Below are 22187 nucleotides of genomic sequence, written 5' to 3' on the forward strand. Positions count from 1 at the left end.
TACCCTTATATTAAAATGACGCGCAATGCGCCTTTGGTAGACTTGTACATGATGCAAAGCTCTTAATCGTCGTTCATTGAGGAATAAGAGCTCTTCATACCTTGCTCTTACCCATTCAGCTTCCGGCAGCTTACTTTCGAGTATGATGCTTAGGGATGGTATTTCCAGTTCGATTGGTTGAACTGCATCCATTCCGAAAACTAAGGAGTATGGAGTTACCCCTATTGATGTTCGTATAGACGTTCTATAACCCAATAGTGTAAAGTGTAGTTTATTCAACCAGTCTTTATAATTTTCTACCATTTTCATGATGATGACTGTTATATTTTTATTTGCTGATTCTACAGCTCCATTCATTTGAGGTCTGTATGGGGATGAATGATGATGTTTACTTTATAACGAGTTAAGAGGGTCTCAACTTCAGCTTTGAATTGTGACCCCTGATCACTAATTAGTTCGTGTGGAAATCCATATCTACACAATATGTTTCGTTCGAGAAACTTTGCGACATGTTTAGAAGTGATATTAACGTAAGAAGCAGCCTTGATCCACTTAGTGAAGTAGTCGATGGCTACTAATACATACTCGTTCCCTCCTGCTCTAGTCGGAGAGACCTTTCCAATTATGTCAATTCCCCAAGTTGAAAAGGGCCAAGGGGAAGTGAGATTATATAGTTCAGATGGTGGAAGGTGTTGTAAATTAGCAAACATTTGGCACTCTAGACATTTCTTGACATATTGTATGCAATCATGTTCCATAGTGGACCAATAGTACCCTTGTCGTGAAATTATTTTTGCGAGCATTTTACCATTCATGTAAGGTCCACAAACACCTTTGTGAGTATTCTCCATAAGGCGTGTGGTTTTGGGTTGGTGTATAAACAACAAACTTTGACCATTAGGTCCTTTTTTGCATAATTGACCATTTAATAGACCGTATTGAGCCGCAAGTGTTCGTAAGGCTCGTTGGTCTTTCGATTAAGTATTTTCGGGATATGTGCCATGAGTAATATTTTGGAAGATATGATCATACCAAGGATTGTTTCCTTCGATGTCATTTATTTCCTCTATTGCGTTGCAATATGATGGTTCTTCTCTTTTGTCAACGCATAATGGCATCATATTTAAGTGATCTGGAATATTGATCATTGAGGCTAATTTTGCTAGCGCATCGGCAAATTGATTATCTTCCCTAGGGAGATATTTGAAGTCAATATGTTCAAAATGCTCAATGAGTTGCTCTAGGTGTGCTTGGTATGTGATTTATAATCAAACTGGAATCTCCATATACCTCTAATTTTTGCACACCTATGCTAGCTGCTGCTTCTAATCCAATAATGCACGCTTCACATTCCGCGGCATTATTAGTAACCTCAAAGTCTAATTTTACAGAGACTAGAGTATGTGCTCCCTCTGGACTTATGAGTAACACTCCTACGCTACATCCTTTTTGGTTGGATGCACCGTCGAAGTACATTACCCATTTGTCATCTTGTGTCATGAGAATCTCTTCATCCGGAAGATGAGTAGTTTCTGCATGACTTGTTTGAATTGGATGTTGAGCCAGAAAGTCGGAAATTACTATTCCTTTCATTGATTTTTCTGGAATATATTTTAACTCAAATTCGTCGAACATCACCAACCATTTGGATATTCTTCCTTGTATAGCTGGTTGTTCAAACAAATACTTTATCAGATTTTTATGAGAAATCACATGAGTGGTGTGTGGTAGCATATAATGTCGTAATTTTTTAGTTACCCCCTCTAATGCTATTCTCGTCTTTTCTAGAGTGCTATATTTTGTTTTATATTGGATGAATTTTTTACTTATATAAAATATTGAATGCTCGACTTTTTCTACCTCTTGTGCTAACATGGCTCTTGTGGCCGTGTCTGTAACTGTTATGTATAGCCTAAGAGGTAGTTTGGGTACTGGTGGTGCTAAAATCGGTGGACTTTTGAGATAATCTTTGATTTTCTCAAAGGCCTTTTTGCATTGATCGTCTCATTCATGTTTTTCTTCTTTCTTTAATTTTTTGAATATTGGCTCACAAGTCATAGTCAATTTGTTAATAAATCGATTAATGTATTGCAATTTGCCAAGGAACCCCCTAATTTCTTTTTCTGTTTGAGGGGGAGGCATGTCAACAATTGCCTTTAATTTAGAGGGATCGATCTCAATACCGCGAGTGCTTACTACGTATCCGAGTAACTTGCCAGAAGTTACCCTGAAGGCGCATTTTTTTGGATTTAATCACATGTTATAATCTTTTATGCGAGTGAAAAATTTGCGTAAAGCTTTTATATGTCCCATTCTATCTTTGGACTTTACAATCATATCATCTACATACACTTCTATTTCTTTATGCATCATATCATGCAAGAGAGTCGTAGCCTGTTCTTTGGTATATAGCTCCTGCCTTTTTTAAACCAAATGGCATGACGGTATAGCAATACGTACCCCAAGGGGTAATAAAGCATGTCTTTTCTTCGTCTTCTTTTGCCATTAAAATTTTGTTGTAACCTGCGTATCAATCCATAAAGGATATATAACATCGCATGTTCAGCCGTGTTATCTACCAATATATCGATATGTGGTAGAGGAAAATCGTCTTTAGGGCTAGCCTTATTAAAGTCCCTAAAGTGGACACACAAGCGAACTCGTCCATCCTTTTTAGGGACTGGGATGATGTTCGCTACCCATTCTGGGTAATTACATACGGGAATGAAACCTGCGTCCAATTGTTTTTATACTTCTTTTATTTTTAGTGCGACGTCAGGTTTCATTCGTCGAAGTTTTTGTTTTACTGGTTTAGAAGTAGGGTTCAAGGGAATGGTATGTTCCGCGATTTCCCTATCTATTCCAGGCATGTCCTTGTATGACCAAGCAAACACGTCTTCGAATTCTTTGAGCGTCGATATGAGGATCGATCGCTCTTCCGGATTTAGAGTTAAGCCAATTTTGACTTCTCTTTTGTTTTCATTATTTCCTAAATTGATTGTTTCAGTTTCTTCAATGATATGATTCTTTTTTTCTCATTCTTTCATTAGTTAAACCAACTTATTAATGTTATCATCTTCAGTAGATTGATTATTATAGCATTCAAAAGATTCAAAAGAAGACATATACTCGGAAATAGAGCTCACATTATTAGAATCAAAGGAAAGTACATTAAGAGAAGAATCCTTTTTGGGATCTTCATCCTTAGAACTAAAAAATAAAGACTCAGTAATGGCCACAAGGCCTAAATTTTCAGCTTCCCTAGAGTCTATAATAGATTCGTCGTCCGATTCTTCAAACATCTTCCCTTCGCTTGTGACGATTTCCAGCTTATCGCCTTTGTGATTGGTCCATTTGAAAGATTTCTTCCATCCATGCTCCAAGGTTTCTTTAGAAAGGGTGATCAATAAAGTTGGGTCAAAAGCTTCATCCTGATGGCAGTTTGATTGGTCATTGTAGCAACATGATTTTGCTCTAGTCCAAATAGCAAGTTGAATGCTTGCCTATGATAGCACCCTGGAGTTGGGTACTTTGATTTAACGATACTAAAATCGTCATCCAAGAAGTAACAATCATGAAATATTTTGAATCTAGGCTTCTTAATTCCTTCCAAAACCAATGGTTCTGGAAAGTCATAGCATGGGTAGTCTTCTCCCTCCCTAATGAATTGTCCATTAAGGGTTTGCTGATAGGATGGGAGTAAAGTGACTATCCCCTTGTTGTTGTCATCTCTACGTGCCTTTCTTTTCGCATCGTGAGACTTCAATTCTTCTTTAGTTTGTTTGTATCCCAATCCAAAGGAGAAGCTTTTCTTTAGGATAGGAAGTAAGAAAGATTTCTTCATTCCTATTCCCAAAGGCATCCCAGGATAGTAACTACTCTTAAATAAGATGTTGTTTACTATCTGGGTGGAATATTGATCAAGCTTGAAAGGTTCTTCCAAGTCTTCTTCCATTTCTATTGTGCAGATTGGCTTCGCGGCGAATCCCCGTATGTCCTCTTCATCATTGTCATGGTTTATTTCTAGGAGTGATTGGTCGTTTATTTCTATTTTTAGTGGAGAAGCATGTATAGTCATAGGAAGCCCTTGATAGTTCAATCTAATAATTTGATGAAGTGATGATGGTATTGCACCAAGCTCATGTATCCAAGGACGACCAAATAGAAGGTTAAATGTAGGTTTTATGTCCATAACATGGAATTAAACCATCTTTTGTATTGGGCCTGTGGTAATTGGTAGCTTAACAGTTCCACAAACCGATCTTCTCGAGTTTTCATAGGCCCTAATGCTTTAGGTTGTTGATTGAAAATATTTTTCTGGATTAAGGCCTAAATATTTTGCAGTTCGCAATGGGCATACGTTTGTAGCTGACCCATTGTCTACTAAAGTTAGAGGGATGTTATATCCCTTGCACCCCACAGTTAAGTATAATGCATTGTTGTGGGTAGTGTCTTTTGAAGGCAAATCATCATTAGTGAGAATGATCGACTTGTCAGATTTCTCACTAGTAAGCAAGCTAACTGATACGACTATCGCGTGTCTACCAAATATAAACCTAACTAAAACCTCCTAAAATGTAGTAGGGTAAGCTAGGGTCGATCCCACAGAGAATTGGATTATCAAATTATTACTTGTGTAAGTTAGAAACCCCTGTTTTGAAGAAACAATGATATTATCTAATAAATAAACTACTGACTAAATAACAAATAAAGCACGGAGAAGTAAACTAATAAAAATTAAAATACGATAAAATCAAAAATAATGAAATAGGGAATCGGGAGATGTATTATGGCATTGGAGTATCAATTATTGCTCATCGAATTATACGAATAACATTTATATCTTAATGTTAACCAAGGAACACAAACAAGCATTCAAAACTTCCCTTAATTGCATATATACCAAACAAGCTCTCGGAATATTGTCTAACTAACTAATAATCTAGAACAAGCTCTCTACACTCGATTAATTAGCCGCATTAATAACAAGGAAGTAGTTAACTTCAGCCACGAGTCTCACAAGCTCGGACTTGTGCAACTCAAAGGGTTGATAATCTTAGGTTTGAGACAAGTTTTAGTCACCAATCACACACCTAATTACTACTAATGGTATTAGTTAGGACAATTACAGATCACAAGCTAAAATTCTAGTCGTCAAACTAACAAATTATACTAAAGATGGCCGGTCTCAAACATAATCAACTAGTTCGTAATTCAAGCGGATTATGAAACCAATTAAGAATATAAACATAATACCCAAGGACTACAACATATCAATTCTCACAATCCAATATCCAATGCATAATTAATCTCCCTACCTCCCTAATAATTTAGCCTGACATATCAAATATTGAGGTAGCTATAATATAATGCATAAAAATCATAATCAAACTAATTAAGAAAACAAATAAACGAAAATAGAACTAACAATTAAATTAATCTAGCAAATTGAATTGTATACTAACTAAGTATTCTGTCGCATTCAAGCAAAGAAAGCAAAGTGAAAGCACTGACTTTCATTATTATTCTCCAACAACAAAATAAATACTACTACTTCAAGATAAACCATGACTCACAGTTTAATGAAAAAAATGAAAACAAAAATACAGTAGCAAATCTTCTAGTGAAAATCGATCAGAGTAAACACAAACTGAACCGAGTTGCCTTCTAGTCCTTCTTGCTTATATGAAGCTCTTCACTTTGCTGCTCTCTGTTCGTTGCTAGATGTCCTACCTCTATTTCAGATAAACTACTCCATTTATTGGTGAAACCTAGCCCAGAAAAATCCCAAAAAATATGGATCTGATAACTCCCTAAAAACTCCCCTCCGAAAGATAAGATACTAGTCTTCGATTCTTCTCAGCAGCTCCGGGTATCTTGCTCCAATAATTATCCAATTCCATCTCTATCTTCTCTATTATTATGATTAATACTCACACAAATCGCTCCATGGTTTACAAGTGAGTGAAACTCTTAGTTTCCCACTCACTTTTCTTTTGCTTTGCGGAGTGAAACCTTGGAGTACCTCAAGGCCCATGTGTCTATTTGCACTCAAATATTACAGGGCTTAAATTATGTGACTTAATTTAGTCTTGTGAGCTCCGCTTCTTTTGATCCAAGTAGTGGCTAAATGCATTTTGCTACCATACTCTTCTTTCCTACAAACAAATAAATAAAAATAGTAGTATCTCGTATCCGGGAAAGAAAATATTTATCATACTCTTAAATCATCAAATGTCGATATAAAATCAAGAGTTTAATCTATAAAAATAATATACTTTTACGACTTTAACGAACTCCCCCAAGCTTATAATTTTGCTTGCCCTCAAGCAAAAATATGAAATTACAAAGGATCTAGACTCTTGATGATATAACAATTGGCAACCTGACATGTTCCAATCAATCCACTTTGCTCAATAACAACTTCAAGTCAAGTATATATGCAGGTAGAAAATTAATTTCATGAATTTATGAACCAACATACGAACTCTTAAAACAATTACAACCTAGTTTCCATCAACAAGGTAGCTGAATAACTCAAAAGATCATTAGGACTTGATTCACGGAAATGGGGACAAGGTAAAGTGCGGTTTGCAGAGTAAGAATAGTAGAGCAATAATAATCATCATGTATACAGAATAAAATCCCGCAAACTTTGAATCTTTCTCTTTTTTTTTTTTTTTTTTTTTTTTTATATTTTGCGTTTCATGACTCTTAATGCCATGTATCTGTCAAGCAACCCATGTAACGAGCTTTCAACCAGTGACTCCCGGTCCAGTTGGCCCAAGGCACTAGGTTTTAAGATACCCCTACGGATTTACTAACTCGAGTTACTCAATCAAGACACATAAACATCACACGTACATATATGGGCTTTATTTATTTATTTATTTTTATTTTATTTTATTTTATTTATTTATTATTTTTTTTAAGCCTGTACATTGGTACGCAGAGCCTTCAATATGAAACTTTTTAAATAAATGAACACCATCTGATCAAATCATCATTATAATAGCAACAATCCACTGCAATCCTTCAATGTGCTCTACTGAACGCAGGGAAAAGATTCATTTTATTTTTTAGAACATGATTCATATAGGTAATCAAAGGAGTAGGCTAATACAGTTCAAATCGATTTTACTAATGGCTCATGTCATTTGTAAGCTTTTTCGGCTAGCTTATGTGGTGCAAAGAGCTTAATGCCTAAATTATAACACCACAATATTGACTTCCATCAGGCTGGTGACTGTTCAAAGAAATCATTTTTTTCAAAAATAAATTTTTTTTTCTGCATACATACAAGTCTATAAGCCAAAGTTAAGCATTGTAGAGTGGATATGCAATCATATATGCAAAGCATTGTCCAAATACAAACTGCCAGACTCAATACCATACCAAGAAACAAAGCTGAATGCACTCCCCCCAAGCTTAATTCACACATTGCCCTCAATGGGTGACTTAAAGAATATAAGAACAGGATGAATAAAGGGGAGAAATAAACAGAGAGAAGGAAACGAGCTCACCGGATGCAGTTGGCAAACTATGAACATTGATTGTGTAGCTAGCCTGATGGTATCCCCCAAGCTTGGTCTGCCCACAGTATCATGCTGCAAACACTTTCGAATATGGACAGGTGTTGTTTCAGCTCAACTTGACTCCACCAGCAGTTAGTTGTGTTCCAGTCAATTTCACTATCATGCAAAAACAAAATCAGAGTAGAATTAGTTTCTAGAATGTAAAGGGCGTTAAAAAAAATTAGAAGCTGATGGAAGAAAACTGAAATATAAACTTGAAAATAAAATGACAAAAACAAACAAAATAAATTTGGGCTGCCTCCCAATAGCGCTTTATTTATCGTCGTTAGCTCGACGCCTTTTCTGCATGCTAGTTGTCATAATTTGGAACTTCTAGCTCCATCACTTCAACGTTTTGGACCTGATAACCCTCATAGTACGGCTTGAGTCGATGACCGTTCACCTTGAATTCCTTCCCCGTGTCCTCACTACGAATCTCCACCACACCATGGTCATGCACCTTGGTAACAACAAACGGCCCCACCCATCAAGAACGGAGTTTACCAAGAAAAAGTTTGAGCCGAGAATGGTACAAGAGAACTTTCTGTCCCACTGTAAATGTCTTTCTTGTGATGTGTTCATCATGAAATGCCTTAGTTTTCTCCTTATAAATTCTCGTGTTCTCAAAAGCATCATTTCGGATTTCCTCTAGGTCTTGCAACTGAAGTTTCCTTTGCTCGCCGGCTGCATCCATCTCCATATTGCATTGCTTCACAACCCAAAAGGCTTTGCGTTCCAATTCTACTAGAAGATGACAAGGTTTGCCGAACACTAGCCTGTAAGGGGACATCCCAATTGGTGTCTTATAAGCTGTTCTATACGCCCACAAAGCATCGTTAAGGCGGAGGCTCCAATCTTTCCTGTTTGGATTCACAGTTTTCTCAGAATGGACTTGATTTCTCGATTGGAAACCTCTGCCTGTCCATTTGTTTGTGGGTGATACGCAGTGGACACTCGATGAAACACATTATACTTTTTTAAGAGAGCTCCTATTGTTTTGTTGCAGAAGTGTGTCCCCTTATCATTGATGATGGCCCTTGGAAATCCGTATCTAGCAAAGATATTTGATTTCCAAAATTCTGCAACAACTTTAGAATCATCAGTACGGGTGGCTATAGCTTCCACCCATTTTGAGACATAGTCTACAGCTAGCAAAATATATTGAAAACCAAAAGAAGAGGGGAAGGGTCCCATGAAATCCATACCCCAAACGTCGAAAATTTCACATATTAAAATGGGGGTTTGGGGCATTTCATTCCTAGGACCTAGTGTACCTGTTCTTTGACAATTATCACAAGTCTTACAAATTTCATATGCATCTTTGAATATGGATGGCCAGTAGAATCCACTCTCTAAATCCTTGCGTGCAGTTCTCTTAGGCCCGAAATGTCCACCACATGCATAAGAATGACAGAAAGTTCGTATCGAAAGAAACTCAGAGTCAGGTACGCACCTTCTGATCAATTGATCAGCACAATACTTCCAGAGATACGGGTCATCCCATATGTAGTATTTTGCTATGCTTTGCATCCGGTCCTTTTGTGCCTTAGTGTAGCTGACTAAAATTTCCCGGATACAAGAAAATTCACTAAATTAGCATACAACGGAGTTCCTGAGATCAAAGCAAGAAGTTGCTCGTCGGGGAACTCTTCATTAATTGGAGCTTTACCTTCATCTGCTACAACAATTAACCTGCTCAAATGATCAGCAACACTATTGTCAGAACCTTTTTTATCTTTTATTTCAACATTAAATTGCTGAAGCAATAAAATCCAACGTATTAGCCTAGGTTTTGATACATCCTTTGACCATAAATATTTTAGCGCTGCATGATATGTAAACACAACAATTTTAGTACCCAATAAATAAGACCTGAATTTGTCTAAAGCAAAAACTACAGATAAAAGTTCTTTCTCAGTTGTAGTATAATTAACTTGAGTCGCATCCAAAGTCTTCGAAGCATAGTAGATAGCATGGGGAACTTTTCCAACTCGCTGACCTAGCACTGCCCCTACAGCATAGTTAGAAGCATCGCACATCAGCTCGAACGGAAGCTCCCAATTAGGAGGTTGTAGAATAGGAGCAGTGACCAACTTGTCTTTCAGCTTGTCAAATGCTTGCCTACAGGCCTCATCAAAATGGAACTCCACATCCTTTTGGAGTAGTCTGCATAGTGGCAGCGCAATCTTAGAGAATCCTTCAATAAACCTGCGATAGAAACCTGCATGGCCAAGAAAAGAACGAACTTCCCGCACACAGGCGGGGTAAGGCAGAGAAGAAATAAGGTCTATTTTAGCTTTATCGACTTTTATTCCTTCAGAAGACACAATATGGCCTAAAACTATAACTTGTTGAACCATGAAATGACATTTTTCAGAATTAAGCACAAGGTTAGTTTCAAGACAACGTTTAAGAACTAAAGTGAGATGTTCTAAGAAACTATCAAAAGAATCTCCATGTACAGTGAAATCATCCATGAAAACTTCTATAAAATTTTCAAGATAATCTGAAAAGATGCTTACCATACATCTCTGAAAAGTCGCCGGAGCATTGCACAATCCAAATGGCATACGACGATACGCAAATGTGCCATACGGGCAAGTGAACGTCGTTTTTTCTTGATCCTCCGGAGCTATAGGAACCTGCACATAACCTCAATATCCTTCAAGAAAACAGTAATAAGCATGACCAGCAAGACGTTCTACCATTTCATTAATAAAAGGTAAGGGAAAATGATCTTTTCGAGTCATAGAATCAGGTTTCCTGTAATCTACACCAACTCTCCACCCATTTTGCACTCGAGTGGGAACCATTTCTCCCTTATCATTCTCCACCACCGTAACTCCTGACTTTTTCGGGACCACTTGCAAGGGACTAACCCAAGGGCTATCTGATATAGGATATATCACCCCAACTTCAAGAAGCTTCAATACTTCTTTCTTTACTACTTCCATCATAGGTGGATTAAGTCGTCGCTACACTTGTCTCACTGGTTTAGGTCCCTCTTCTAGTAAAATTCTATGTTGGCACATAGAAGGGCTAATCCCTTTAATATCCGCAACTGTCCACCCTAAAGCTGTTTTGTGCTCCTTGAGAACTTGCACCAGCTTTTGCATTTGAGTCGGAGTTAAGTTACTCGCGATTATGACTGGAAGAGTGTCATTCTATCCCAAAAATGCATACTTCAAGTGGTCAGGCAGAGGTTTTAACTCCACTTCAAGTGGCTGTACAACAGAGGGTAAAAGTCTGTTAGATGTGACAGGAAATTTCATAAATTTATCTACATACCTTCCTTGCTTATTTGGAATCACTTCCAAGGAGGAGAAAGCTTCCTTTACATCATTTTCAAGCTCAAAATGTTCCTGCAGGTTAGTGTATTGCACTTTTTCCACAGGTTTAGTCAAAACAACATCTAATGCATCATGACTAGAGAGAAAAAATACTTGCTCAGTTAGTGTATCAATAACATCTATACTAGAAACAGATTCACAATCACAGGGGTATCTCATGACATCAAATAAATTAAATCGGATAACCTCCCCATCAAATTCCATGGTCAAAATCCCACTATGAACATCAATCTTGGTTCTAGATGTTTTTAGAAAAGGTCACCATAATAAGATTGGCGTTGCGTTAGAGGATTCATCATTTGGCATATCTAACACATAAAAATCAGCAGGAAACACAAGTTCATTTACTTGTACTAAGACATCCTCAATCACTCCTAAAGGATAAGTATTCGAACGGTCAGCAAGTTGAATAATCACACGATTATCTTTTAAAGGTCAAAGCTTTATAAATAGATAAAGGCATCACATTAATAGAAGCTCCAAGTCTAACATGCATCTCTCATATCTCGTGTTACCTATTCTACAAGGTATAGTAAAAATACCTGGATCCTTGCACTTGGGAGGAATTTTCCTCTGTAAAACTGCAGATACATTCTCACTTACACTGACCTTCTCATCTCCATTCAGTTTTCGCTTGTTAGTGCACAAATCCTTCAGAAACTTTGCATAACGCGGCACTTGTCTAATGGCTTCCAGTAAAGGTATGTTCACCTCTACCTTGCAAAATACATCTAGCACCTCCTTTTCCATCTCTTTCTTCTTATCCTTAGAAGTTAACCTGCTAGGGAAAGGAATAGAAGAAGAAAAATGGTCAGTTTTGGATGAAACAACATCACTTACCTTAGAGGGCTGCTCATTTTTTTCTGGAACAACAGTCTCCTGTTCCTCTTGGTATTCTGCTAGCGTTTCACTCCTGCTTTTTTCTGGAACCTCCAGCTGCTTGCCACTTCTAAGTGATATGGCGCTTGCATTCTCCTTCGGATTTCTCTCTGGTTGGCTAGGCAACTTGTTAGAATTCTGAGCTTGGAGCTTTCCCACTGTGTTAGCTAACTGAGAAACTTGGTTCTCTAAGTTCTTTAGTCCACTTTTTGTTTCTTGCTGAAAATTCAAAGTGTTGTTAGCCATTGCCTTCACGATTTCTTCCAGAGACATGCTACCAGATTATGGCTGGGAAACTAGCTAATTTTGAGGTCGCGGTTGATATTGCGGTTCTTGGTGAAAACCAGGTGGAGGATTAGATGCTTGTTGTTGCTGGAAAGCTGGTTGTCTGAGGTTGGAGTTGCTTGCCTGCTGCTGAACATTGCCATATCTCAGGTTTGGATGATCTCTCTACCCTGGATTATAAGTCTGAGAGAACGGATCATAACGTCTTTGTTGCCCCTGAACACCACCAACAGAATTCACTTGTTCTTCTTGCATAGTAGGTCACATATCAGTTGGGTGCCCTACTGTCGAACATATGCCACAAACTTTTTCTTGCCCTTTCTCAATCATCACTCGCTCCACTAAGGAAGTGAGTTTAGCTAATTGTTGCTCGAGGTTAGAATTCACCACTTCATTAACTTGACGGACAGATTTGGACTTGATATTTCGACCTCCACGATACTGAGAGTTTGGTGCCATGTTTGCTATCAGTGTCTTCACCTCCGCGGGTGTCTTATCAACCAATGCTCCGCCACTTGCAGCATCAATTAGGTTCCAATCTGATTCCGTGAGCCCTTCATAAAAGTATTGCACTAACAACTGCTCACTAATCTGATGGTTAGAACAACTGTCACATAGATTTTTGAACCGCTCCCAATACTCATGAAGTGTCTCTGCATCTTCTTGTCGAATCCCACATATTTCTTTTCTATTCTAATGTTTGCTGCCAAAGATGCCGGAAAATATTTTTCTATAAATTTTTCTTGCATTTGAGCCCAGGTTGTGATGGTTCCTGCAGGCAGTCCGAACAGCCACTCCTTGGCAGCATCAGACAAGGCAAAAGGAAATGCCTTTAACTTGAGCTGATCGAGGGTTACACCGGCAGGTTTCATCCCCGCACGTGCTATGTGAAATTCCGTCAAGAATCTGTTCGCTTCATTCATGTAAACAGAACCCAAGGAGCTAGTATTGCGGAAGCCTGAAAATGTAGGTAATGCTCTGATCAGTCCAGGCTTGATCTCACATTCTGTCTCGCCATCTAATGTGCATAGCAAATTAGGATCAAACGTAGGTACAACAAGCTACTTTAAGGTACGGTCACCCATCTCTAAAATCTCTTCACTTTCCTCGTCTGAAGACGAGCTTTCGCTTAGAGGCAACGGAATGTGACTAGCTTGCTCCAGTATTTGAGCACGAGTCCTTTTAGCTACTGGAAGAGTAGAAAAAAGATAAATTATCAGTCCCTGATTCCTTGCTGCAAAGTTTCTTAATCTTTGATGCTTCAAGTTTCTGTCACACATACAAAAAACAAGGAACTAGGTGACAAGTTAGTAGGAAAAGTTAGAAAAGAAAAAAAAAACACAAGAAATAATGAAATAAAACGCCAACTCCCCGGCAACGGCGCCAAAATTTGACACGCGACACTGTCGCGTGTCTACCAAATATAAACCTAACTAAAACCTCCTAAAATGTAGTAGGGTAAGCTAGGATTGATCCCACGGAGAATTGGATTATCAAATTATTACTTGTGTAAGTTAGAAACCCCTGTTTTGAAGAAACAATGATATTATCTAATAAATAAACTACTGACTAAATAACAAATAAAGCACGGAGAAGTAAACTAATAAAAATTAAAATACGATAAAATCAAAAATAATGAAATAGGGAATCGGGAGATGTATTATGGCATTAGAGTATCAATTATTGCTCATCGAATTATACGAATTGCATTTATATCTTAATGTTAACCAAGGAACACAAACAAGCATTCAAAACTTCCCTTAATTGCATATATACCAAACAAGCTCTCAGAATATTGTCTAACTAACTAATAATCTAGAACAAGCTCTCTACACTCGATTAATTAGCCGCATTAATAACAAGGAAGTAGTTAACTTAAGCCACGAGTCTCACAAGCTCGGACTTGTGCAACTCAAAGAGTTGATAATCTTAGGTGTGAGACAAGTTGTAGTCACCAATCAAACACCTAATTACTACTAATGGTATTAGCTAGGACAATTACGGATCACAAGCTAAAATTCTAGTCGTCAAACTAACAAATTATACTAAAGATGGCCGGTCTCAAACATAATCAACTAGTTCGTAATTCAAGCGGATTATGAAACCAATTAAGAATATAAACATAATACCCAAGGACTACAACATATCAATTCTCACAATCCAATATCCAATGCATAATTAATCTCCCTACCTCCCTAATAATTTAGCCTGACATATCAAATATTGAGGTAGCTATAATATAATGCATAAAAATCATAATCAAACTAATTAAGAAAAAAAATAAACGAAAATAGAACTAACAATTAAATTAATCTAGCAAATTGAATTGTATACTAACTAAGTATACTTTCGCATTCAAGCAAAGAAAGCAAAGTGAAAGCATTGACTTTCACTATTATTCTCCAACAGCAAAATTAATACTACTACTTCAAGATAAACCATGACTCACAATTTAATGAAAAAAATGAAAATAAAAATACAGTACCAAATCTTCCAGTGAAAATCGATCAGAGTAAACACAAACTGAACCGATTTGCCTTCTAGTCCGTCTTGCTTATATGAAGCTCTTCACTTTGCTGCTCTCTGTTCATTGCTAGATGTCCTACCTCTATTTCAGATAAAGTACTCCATTTATTGGTGAAACCTAGCCCAGAAAAATCCCCAAAAATGTGGATCTGATAACTCCCAAAAAACTCCCCTCCGAAAGATAAGATACTAGTCTTCGATTCTTCTCAGCGGCTTCGGGTATCTTGCTCCAATAATTATCCAATTCCATCTCTATCTTCTCTATTGTTATGATTGATACTCGCACAAATCGCTCCATGGTTTACAAGTGAGTGAAACTCTTAGTTTCCCACTAAACCCTAAACCCTAAACCCTAAACTCTTAGTATCTAAAGGCCCATGTGTCTATTTGCACTTAAATATTGTTGGGCTTAAATTATGTGACTTAATTTAGTCTTGTGAGCTCCGCTTCTTTTGATCCTAGTAGTGGCTAAATGCATTTTGCTACCATACTCTTCTTTCCTACAAACAAATAAATAAAAATAGTAGTATCTCGTATCCGGGAAAGAAAATATTTATAATACTCTTAAATCATCAAATGTCGATATAAAATCAAGAGTTTAATCTATAAAAATAATATACTTTTACTACTCTATCACTAACGAGATCTTGAGGGGTTGTGTCCGTGCTTACAGACAAAGCCGTTAGAGCATTCATAAGGGAATTCCTATGTTCTTTAGAACTACTTAGGAGTTCCCAAATGCTAACATTCGCCTTGGATTGGCGAAGTTGTTTGACCAATGGATCTTCCACCTCAAGAGGATGTGATATTGTATTTTGTACTTGACCTTGATTTTGCGTGGTCAAAGATCGATTTCTTGGTGGTGCTTGGTAAACTCGTCTATAACGAGTTAAATGATCTACCTCATTTGGATTAGTTGTAGGACTTATAAACCAACTTTCTTCAAGAGGCTTTGAGCGTGCCTCCATTTCAAGATGCTCCATGAATTGAGCTTGATGCCATTGTTCATCTAAAAACTACAACCTTTCCACCAAATCATTGTTCTGCATCACAAAGGTCATGAAGCAAAAGCTCAACTGATTCAATGTTTTCTTTTTTGGCATATTGAGGCTTCATCCCAAATAATAAGAGTTGTTTCTTTAATTAAAGCAGCTAGGCTACCTTGTTTCGGAACGTCACAGGCAAGAGATGTCTCTGAATCCAGGGGAATTTTAAATCTTGAGTGTGCTGTTCTTTCAAAAGGGATGTTTGCTGCAGAAATCCCTGATGTAGCTGTTGGCAGAACAATCTTACCTGCCATGCACACCTCTAAATATAACGCATTGTATAAGAATGTCTTGCCAGTTCCTCTAGGACCATCAACAAAGAAACAGCCAGGCTTTCCTGATTGGACTTGAGAAATAATCTTGTCAAATGCAATTTGCTGAGCTGAGTTCAATTTTCCTCTACAATCAATACACTCTTGAGGAATAGGCGCATCTAAGGCATCAACGATGTCTTTAGTTCTGTTAAGCTTTGCTGGCAGCTCTTCATGTAAGTGATCAATCTGGAAATGAGCTAATGATTTCCCCATAGACTCTAAATGGCGTTCAATTGACTGTGTAGTCAGCAATTTAACACAGAATTCTTTCCCAGGATCAGTATACCTGTAATCATCGGATACGTCATTGTAGAATTGCTACCAAAGTCCATTGGGGTTAGTGGGGTTGCACAACACACAAACAGCTACAAATAAGCGTCGTAAGGCTCCTGGCAAGTGGATTTCTGCTGCTTCAGCCAAGCATGCATGAACAACATTGTCCTCCTCACATAAGTCTCTTTTAATAGCTGCTTCTTGAAAAGTGGTGCAAAGTAATCCATTAACAGTCCGAAGGTCGGTGAATGACTTAGGGCTGCATACATTAACCAGCAATAGTCGTAAGAAAAATCGCTCTCCTTCTGCTGGTGTAACACATGCCAGCCGACCAACCACAAGTTTCTTATTTTGCCTTTGAAGCCATCTTTTCTTACTAGCATCCCATCTGTTGTGCTCCACAAATTCGCTATAAAGCTATCATGTACCTTAAGGAGAGACTGCATTTGCCTTAAAAAATTCTGTCAACTGAGTTTTGGATCTACGCTCATTTAGCATAGCAGAATCTAACTATTCATGAGCACGTAACTGAACCTTTTGCATGTTTTCCAGATTCACTGCCAATTGTTGCACAGGTGGGTGCATCATAAAGAGATCAAAGGAAAAAATTCTCCAAGCTGCCTCACATTGTGACACCCATCGACCAGACTTAAACCTCTCTATTTCATCTTCAGAATTTTTTTCTTTACCAACCACATTGAAAGAAACCCTATCATGGCCTTTATAAACATACTTGTATAGATACTTCACAGCCTTAACAGATGAGCACTTTTCTAAATTCAAATGCCAATCAAATAACATAAAAAGGTATGGATTGTATGGAATGACCCAGCGGTTATCAAGGCTTACACCCCTTATTCGGACACTTTCTCTCGTATCTCTTCTTTTGTACATGGGATATCCATCATCGTGGTTCATTCTTTCTTGGACAATTTTTTTCGGATAGCCATATTTCCAAGACAGGGGAGAATTGTGCTTTGTAATCATACATGTGATAAATGACATTTATGGCACTCATTTGGTCCCTTTTTGGATGAATTCTATTTCATTTTATCTCTCTTTTCTTTAGTTTTCCTTAGATTTATTCTTGTTTTCTTCATTTTATACTTCTTGTAGTTAGTTTCTCTATTTTATGCATTTTCTAGTTTACTTGTTAATTTTCCCTTTTACTTGCTTTTTATCATTTTTTTAGGTGGTATTTGATTGTCCAAGGATTCTCGAGCTTCCTCTCTGTGATTTTTCATTGTTTTCATGCCTAAAGATTGTGCAAGAAGCTTCAAGTCAAAGGTGGATCCAAGGGGCATGCTTCAAGGCTTTGTATATGCCTTCCTCATGGCTTATACTCTTCAAGAAAATCAAGAAAGTTTCTGCCTACTTTGTCCTCCATCATCATCATCTAGGATGTGTGCACCGCTTGAGCTAGGACGAAGAGAAGAAGGGGGAAAGACCCAGCCAGGTGCGGGCGCACCCAGGTAGTGTGCGGCCGCACATTGGTCGGGTGCGGCCCCACACCTGGTGCGTGCGAGCGCACCAATCTGGGTGTGTCCCGTGCGCACCACTCTCTCTCCGCCGAGCGCCCGCACCTACGTGGGTCTATTTTTGGGCGTCAATACTGACCTCCTCTTTTGTATATATAGCTATTTTTTCCTATTTTTAGGAAGAAGTTTTAGATTGGATTTTGATAGTTAGTTTTTGAGAGAATTTTAGGGAGAGAAACTCAAGGATTGAAGAGAGAGAAACTCATGATTTTTGGTGATTGCTCAAGAATTCCTCATTGTAATTGATCTTTAGATCAAAGTTTTGTAAGGATCTTCTTCTTGATTCCAATACAAGTTTGATTCTAGTTGATTTCATTTGTTTTCCATGTTATTGATGATTGATTGAAGCTTGTTTGATGATTGATTGTAGTTTTATTGATTTTTGATTGATTGTTGATTTGATCTTTGATTTCAATTGTGTTGATGATGAAATTGATGATTGTTGTAGTTTTGATCTTGATTCTTATGGCTAGTGAGTAGTTTTCTAGCTAGGGAAATGGTGAAGCATGTTTGAGTGATGGACTAGAGTAATTTGGGTATAATTGATGGAGTTGATGATATGATTAAATTTGGTTGATAATTCATATGCATGTGTGTGATTGATTGAAGTTTGGTCATCTTTGATTATTGCACTATATTGCATTGTAAGCTTGCTATGATACGGACCATTGATTAGTAACTTGCAATTTCATGATTGAGGTGCTTTGTGACGTTCCCTAGGTAGTGTTTAGCGTAGTTGACACTAGTTAGACCTCTAGGTGAACTATCTTGATATGCTCTTTTGGATACATGATGATCTTCCTTCATATCACTTGACTTAGTCGGTTTGACCTCCCAAATTACCATTTTCCATTACAATTACATGTGGATCCACTGCCCTAGTGTCTTTAGATTGATTTCATACAAGTTCTTACATCATTTAGCTCTAGCTCTAGTTTCCTTCGTAAATCCCCTTTACTTGACTTCGAAATAGCTTGACTTAGGCATTGTGCATTCGACCTCCATTCCCTTGGGTTCGACCTTGACTTACCACTACACTTAATAGGGGTTTGTTGAGTTACAAAATTTGTTTGATTGGGTGGGGTGGTAACCCAATGACTTACCGTTCTTCATCCCATCAAAATGGCGCCGTTGCCGGGGAGTGGTGCTTTGAGTGCATGTTGTTGTTGAGTCTATTTCATTTCATTTGCAAAATACAAAAAGATTTTACACTTTAGGCTACACTTGTAGCCATGCTACTTATATTTCCTTTGAGTTTTGTATGCATAGGTCCCGAGATCGTTCATTTGTTCCCTTTGATCAAGAGATTGAAAGAACTCTCTCAAGGAGGAGAGTAGCAAACAAGACTTTGGATTATAGTTCCTCAAGCGAAGAAGAAATTGAACAAGAGCAAGTCATGGGAGAACAACCAAGAGTTGCCTTGAAAGAATTGGGAGTGCCCGGTGCATATAGGTTCGAGAGTGGCATAGCTCCACCTACAACACCGGCAAACGATTTTGAAATTAGGCCGGCAATGATCACCCTAATTGAGAGGAGACAATATAGTGGGGCAAAGAAAGAGAGCCCATTGAACCATCTTAAGGAGTTTGAAAAATATTGTAACACGATCAAGGTTAATGGAGTGTCTCAAGAATTCATCCGCCTTAAGTTGTTCCCTTTCTCCCTCATAGGAAAGTCCTTGGAATGGCTAGACAAAGAGGTGAAGCCCAATTCATTGAGAACTTGGGATGATGTCACTAAAGCTTTCTTGTCCCGTTTCTATCCTCAAAAGAAAACGGCGGAGGCAAGGGCTTTAATTCAAGGGTTCAAGCAAAAACCAAATGAGAGTCTTTATGAAGCATGGGAGAGATTCAAGGAGTACCAAAGAGAATGTTATAACCATGGAATTCCAACATATCAATTAATCCAAATCTTCTATGGTGGTTTGAGTCCTCAAGGCAAGGCATGTCTTGATGGAGGGGCCGGTGGTCCAATCATGAACAAAACCGAAGAAGAAGTTGTGGACAAAATAAAGGATGTGGTGACTTACAATAGAGATTGGCAAGATGGGGAAAGAGATTCTTCAAGCAAGCAATCTTCGTTGTACTCGGTGGACCATCTCAATGCCATCAACAATCTTTCCTCTCAAATGACAAACTTGGGAAAGGAGATGACGGCAATCAAGGCCAAGTTGGAGAGTGTTTTTTCCTCTTCCCAAGCTCCAAATCTTCCCTCCCAAATTAAGGGGAGAGGTATTTCTACTAACCCTCAAACTCCCTCTACTTCACATAATATGCCTATGGGATGTTTGTTTTGTGATGTATGTGGATCATATGACCATGATTCTAGCAATTGCAACAATGAATGTATTGATGAGTTTGACAACAATGAGTATGAGCGTGTTAATTTTGTGTCAAACAACAATGTCCAAAGGTTTGATAATCAAAGAGGCCAATGGAATAGGAATTACCAAAACCAAGGCAATTTTGACAACTATAATCATGGTGGTGGTTATAGGAACCAAGAATTAAGGTTCTCGTGGTAACCATAACCAAGGTTATAGTGGCCAAAATCAAAGCCAAAATTATGGTAATCAAAACCAAGGCTATGGTAATCAAAACCAAGGTTATGGAAATCATAACCAAGGTAATGGTAACCATAATCAAGGTGGTGGTAACCATAATCGTGGTTATGGTCCAAATCAAAATAGGGGTAATTAGAACAATCAAGGAAGGGGAAATTTTCAAAACAATGCTCAAAGAGGTCCCCCACCCGGATTTGTTCCAAAGACTCAAGGTGAAAATTCCTATTCACAACCTTCTTCTGCCAGGACTAATTTGGAGGAATTGATTGATTATCAAACCAAGATCATTAACACCTATATGGCGGTTAGTGATAAGAAATTCAATGAGATGATAACCCACAATAAGATGCTTGAGACTCAAATTACCCATTTAGCAAGCAATATTAAGGATTATGCTAGTCCTTCATCTTTGTCTTCCCAAGTTGTTGAACCAAAGAAACCCGTGTACTCTATTGCCACTAGTGGTGGAAATGACTTTAATAAGGGAGTTTCTTGTTCAAAAAAGGGAAAAGATGATAGTGGTGCTATGGAGAATGAAGTGGAGAGGGTTGAGTCCAAGGAAATTTATTGTGAGGTTGAGGAAAAAGAAGAAAGTGTTGTTGAAAAGATGAGTGAGGTAGAGAGATTTCCCGATCTACCATACCCCCAAAAATACTTGAGATTCAAAATGGATTAGTAATTTGGGAAGCTCCTTGAAGTTCTTAAGGAAGTCCATGATTCCACACCCTCTACCGAGCCAATTCCCGATATGCCTAAGTACTCCAAGTTTCTTAAGGAGATACTAGAGGAGAAGGAAAATTTTGATGAGGGTAGTTCGGTGGAAGGAGGGAAGTATTTTAGTGCTCTTGTCCATGGTGAGCTTCTGGATAAAATAAAAGATCCGGGGAATTTTTCAATCCCTTGTCAAATCAAGAAAATGGTTTTTGAGAATGCTTTGTGTGATCTAGGGGCTAGTGTGAGTATTATGCCCTTTTCGATTTTCAAGAGGCTTGATCTAGGTGAGATTCAACCATCTAATATAGCACTTCAATTGGCCAATCGCTGTATTAAACTTCCTAAGGGAAGAATTGATGATGTCCCTTAAAAGATTGGAGAGTTTGCCTTTCCCGTGGATTTTATTGTTTTGGAGATTGAGGAGGATGAGCATATTCCAATCATTTTAGGGAGGTCTTGCTTAGCCACCTCGGGAGCCTTAATAGATGTGAAGGGAGGCCAAATCATTTTGAGATGTGGAAAATTGGAAAAGAGTTTTAAGTTGAAGCCAATGCACGAGTCCTTATCTTGTGTGCAAGATATAGCATGTGCTAGTCTTTCTCGTTCCATTGATGATGTGTGCATGGTTGATTCTTCTACTAACGATGTTTTTGAGATTGTTGATGATGTTTGTACAAGTCTTGATGATGTTAGTGAAGAAGAATTTGTAATTCAAAAGCCAAGGGATGAGAAAGAAATTGAGAATCCAAATTGGTTCAAGCTTAATTCTCAAGATGAAGAGAAAGCTTCCATGATTAAAGGATGTTGAAGTCAAGCCGAAGAAAAAGGCCCGTGACTCGAAAAAATCAAGAAAAAGAAAGAAATTGAGAAAAGAGAAGGAAGAATTTGAAAAGAATTTTTTGAAAGTTTCATTAAGCAACGACGAGAAGTTGCTTATAATTGAAGAAGATTTTGCTCCATCAACTACCTTGAAGAAGGTGGTGTTCTTTAACCCTCCATGATTTGGAGGAAGGGTCGAGCTTAGGACCTTAAGCAAGCGCAACCCGGGAGGCAACCCGGAGTTTCTAACTTTTTCTTTTGATTTTTGAATTTTCTTATTTTCGTTTCTTTTATTACATTGTCTTT

At 38.0% G+C, this 22187-nt stretch overlaps 1 protein-coding gene and 1 non-coding gene across 2 annotated transcripts; both read right to left on the reverse strand.

Annotated features, from left to right (window-relative positions):
• Nucleotides 1–15649: 15649 nt before the first annotated feature.
• LOC145596945 (uncharacterized) lies at nt 15650–17165 on the reverse strand. The gene is made up of 4 exons (XM_081653136.1): nt 16759–17165; nt 16327–16506; nt 15776–16260; nt 15650–15657 (listed from the first exon to the last, which is right to left on the reverse strand). The coding sequence occupies exons 1-4, from the start codon at nt 17163–17165 to the stop codon at nt 15650–15652; spliced, it is 1080 nt and encodes a 359-aa protein (XP_081509262.1).
• Nucleotides 17166–19566: 2401 nt separating this feature from the next.
• LOC145599938 (small nucleolar RNA R71) lies at nt 19567–19672 on the reverse strand. Its single transcript, XR_014104183.1, has one exon. It is a non-coding gene; the product is annotated as a small nucleolar RNA R71 (small nucleolar RNA).
• Between the last annotated feature and the right edge of the window lie 2515 nt (nt 19673–22187).

The sequence above is a fragment of the Chenopodium album genome, chromosome 20 (assembly GCF_948465745.1).
Source record: "Chenopodium album chromosome 20, dcCheAlbu1.1, whole genome shotgun sequence".
Lineage (NCBI taxonomy): Eukaryota > Viridiplantae > Streptophyta > Magnoliopsida > Caryophyllales > Amaranthaceae > Chenopodium > Chenopodium album.

What these genes read in the sequence shown, in the direction of transcription:
- LOC145596945 (XM_081653136.1), bottom strand. Translation starts at nt 17,165, where the DNA reads ATGAACCACGATGATGGATATCCCATGTACAAAAGAAGAGATACGAGA. An exon ending in CAGTTACGTGCTCATGAATA is followed by an intron (nt 16,507 to 16,758) that starts GTTAGATTCTGC and finishes TAATGTATGCAG; the next exon opens with CCCTAAGTCATTCACCGACC. An exon ending in TTTGTAGCTGTTTGTGTGTT is followed by an intron (nt 16,261 to 16,326) that starts GTGCAACCCCAC and finishes CGATGATTACAG; the next exon opens with GTATACTGATCCTGGGAAAG.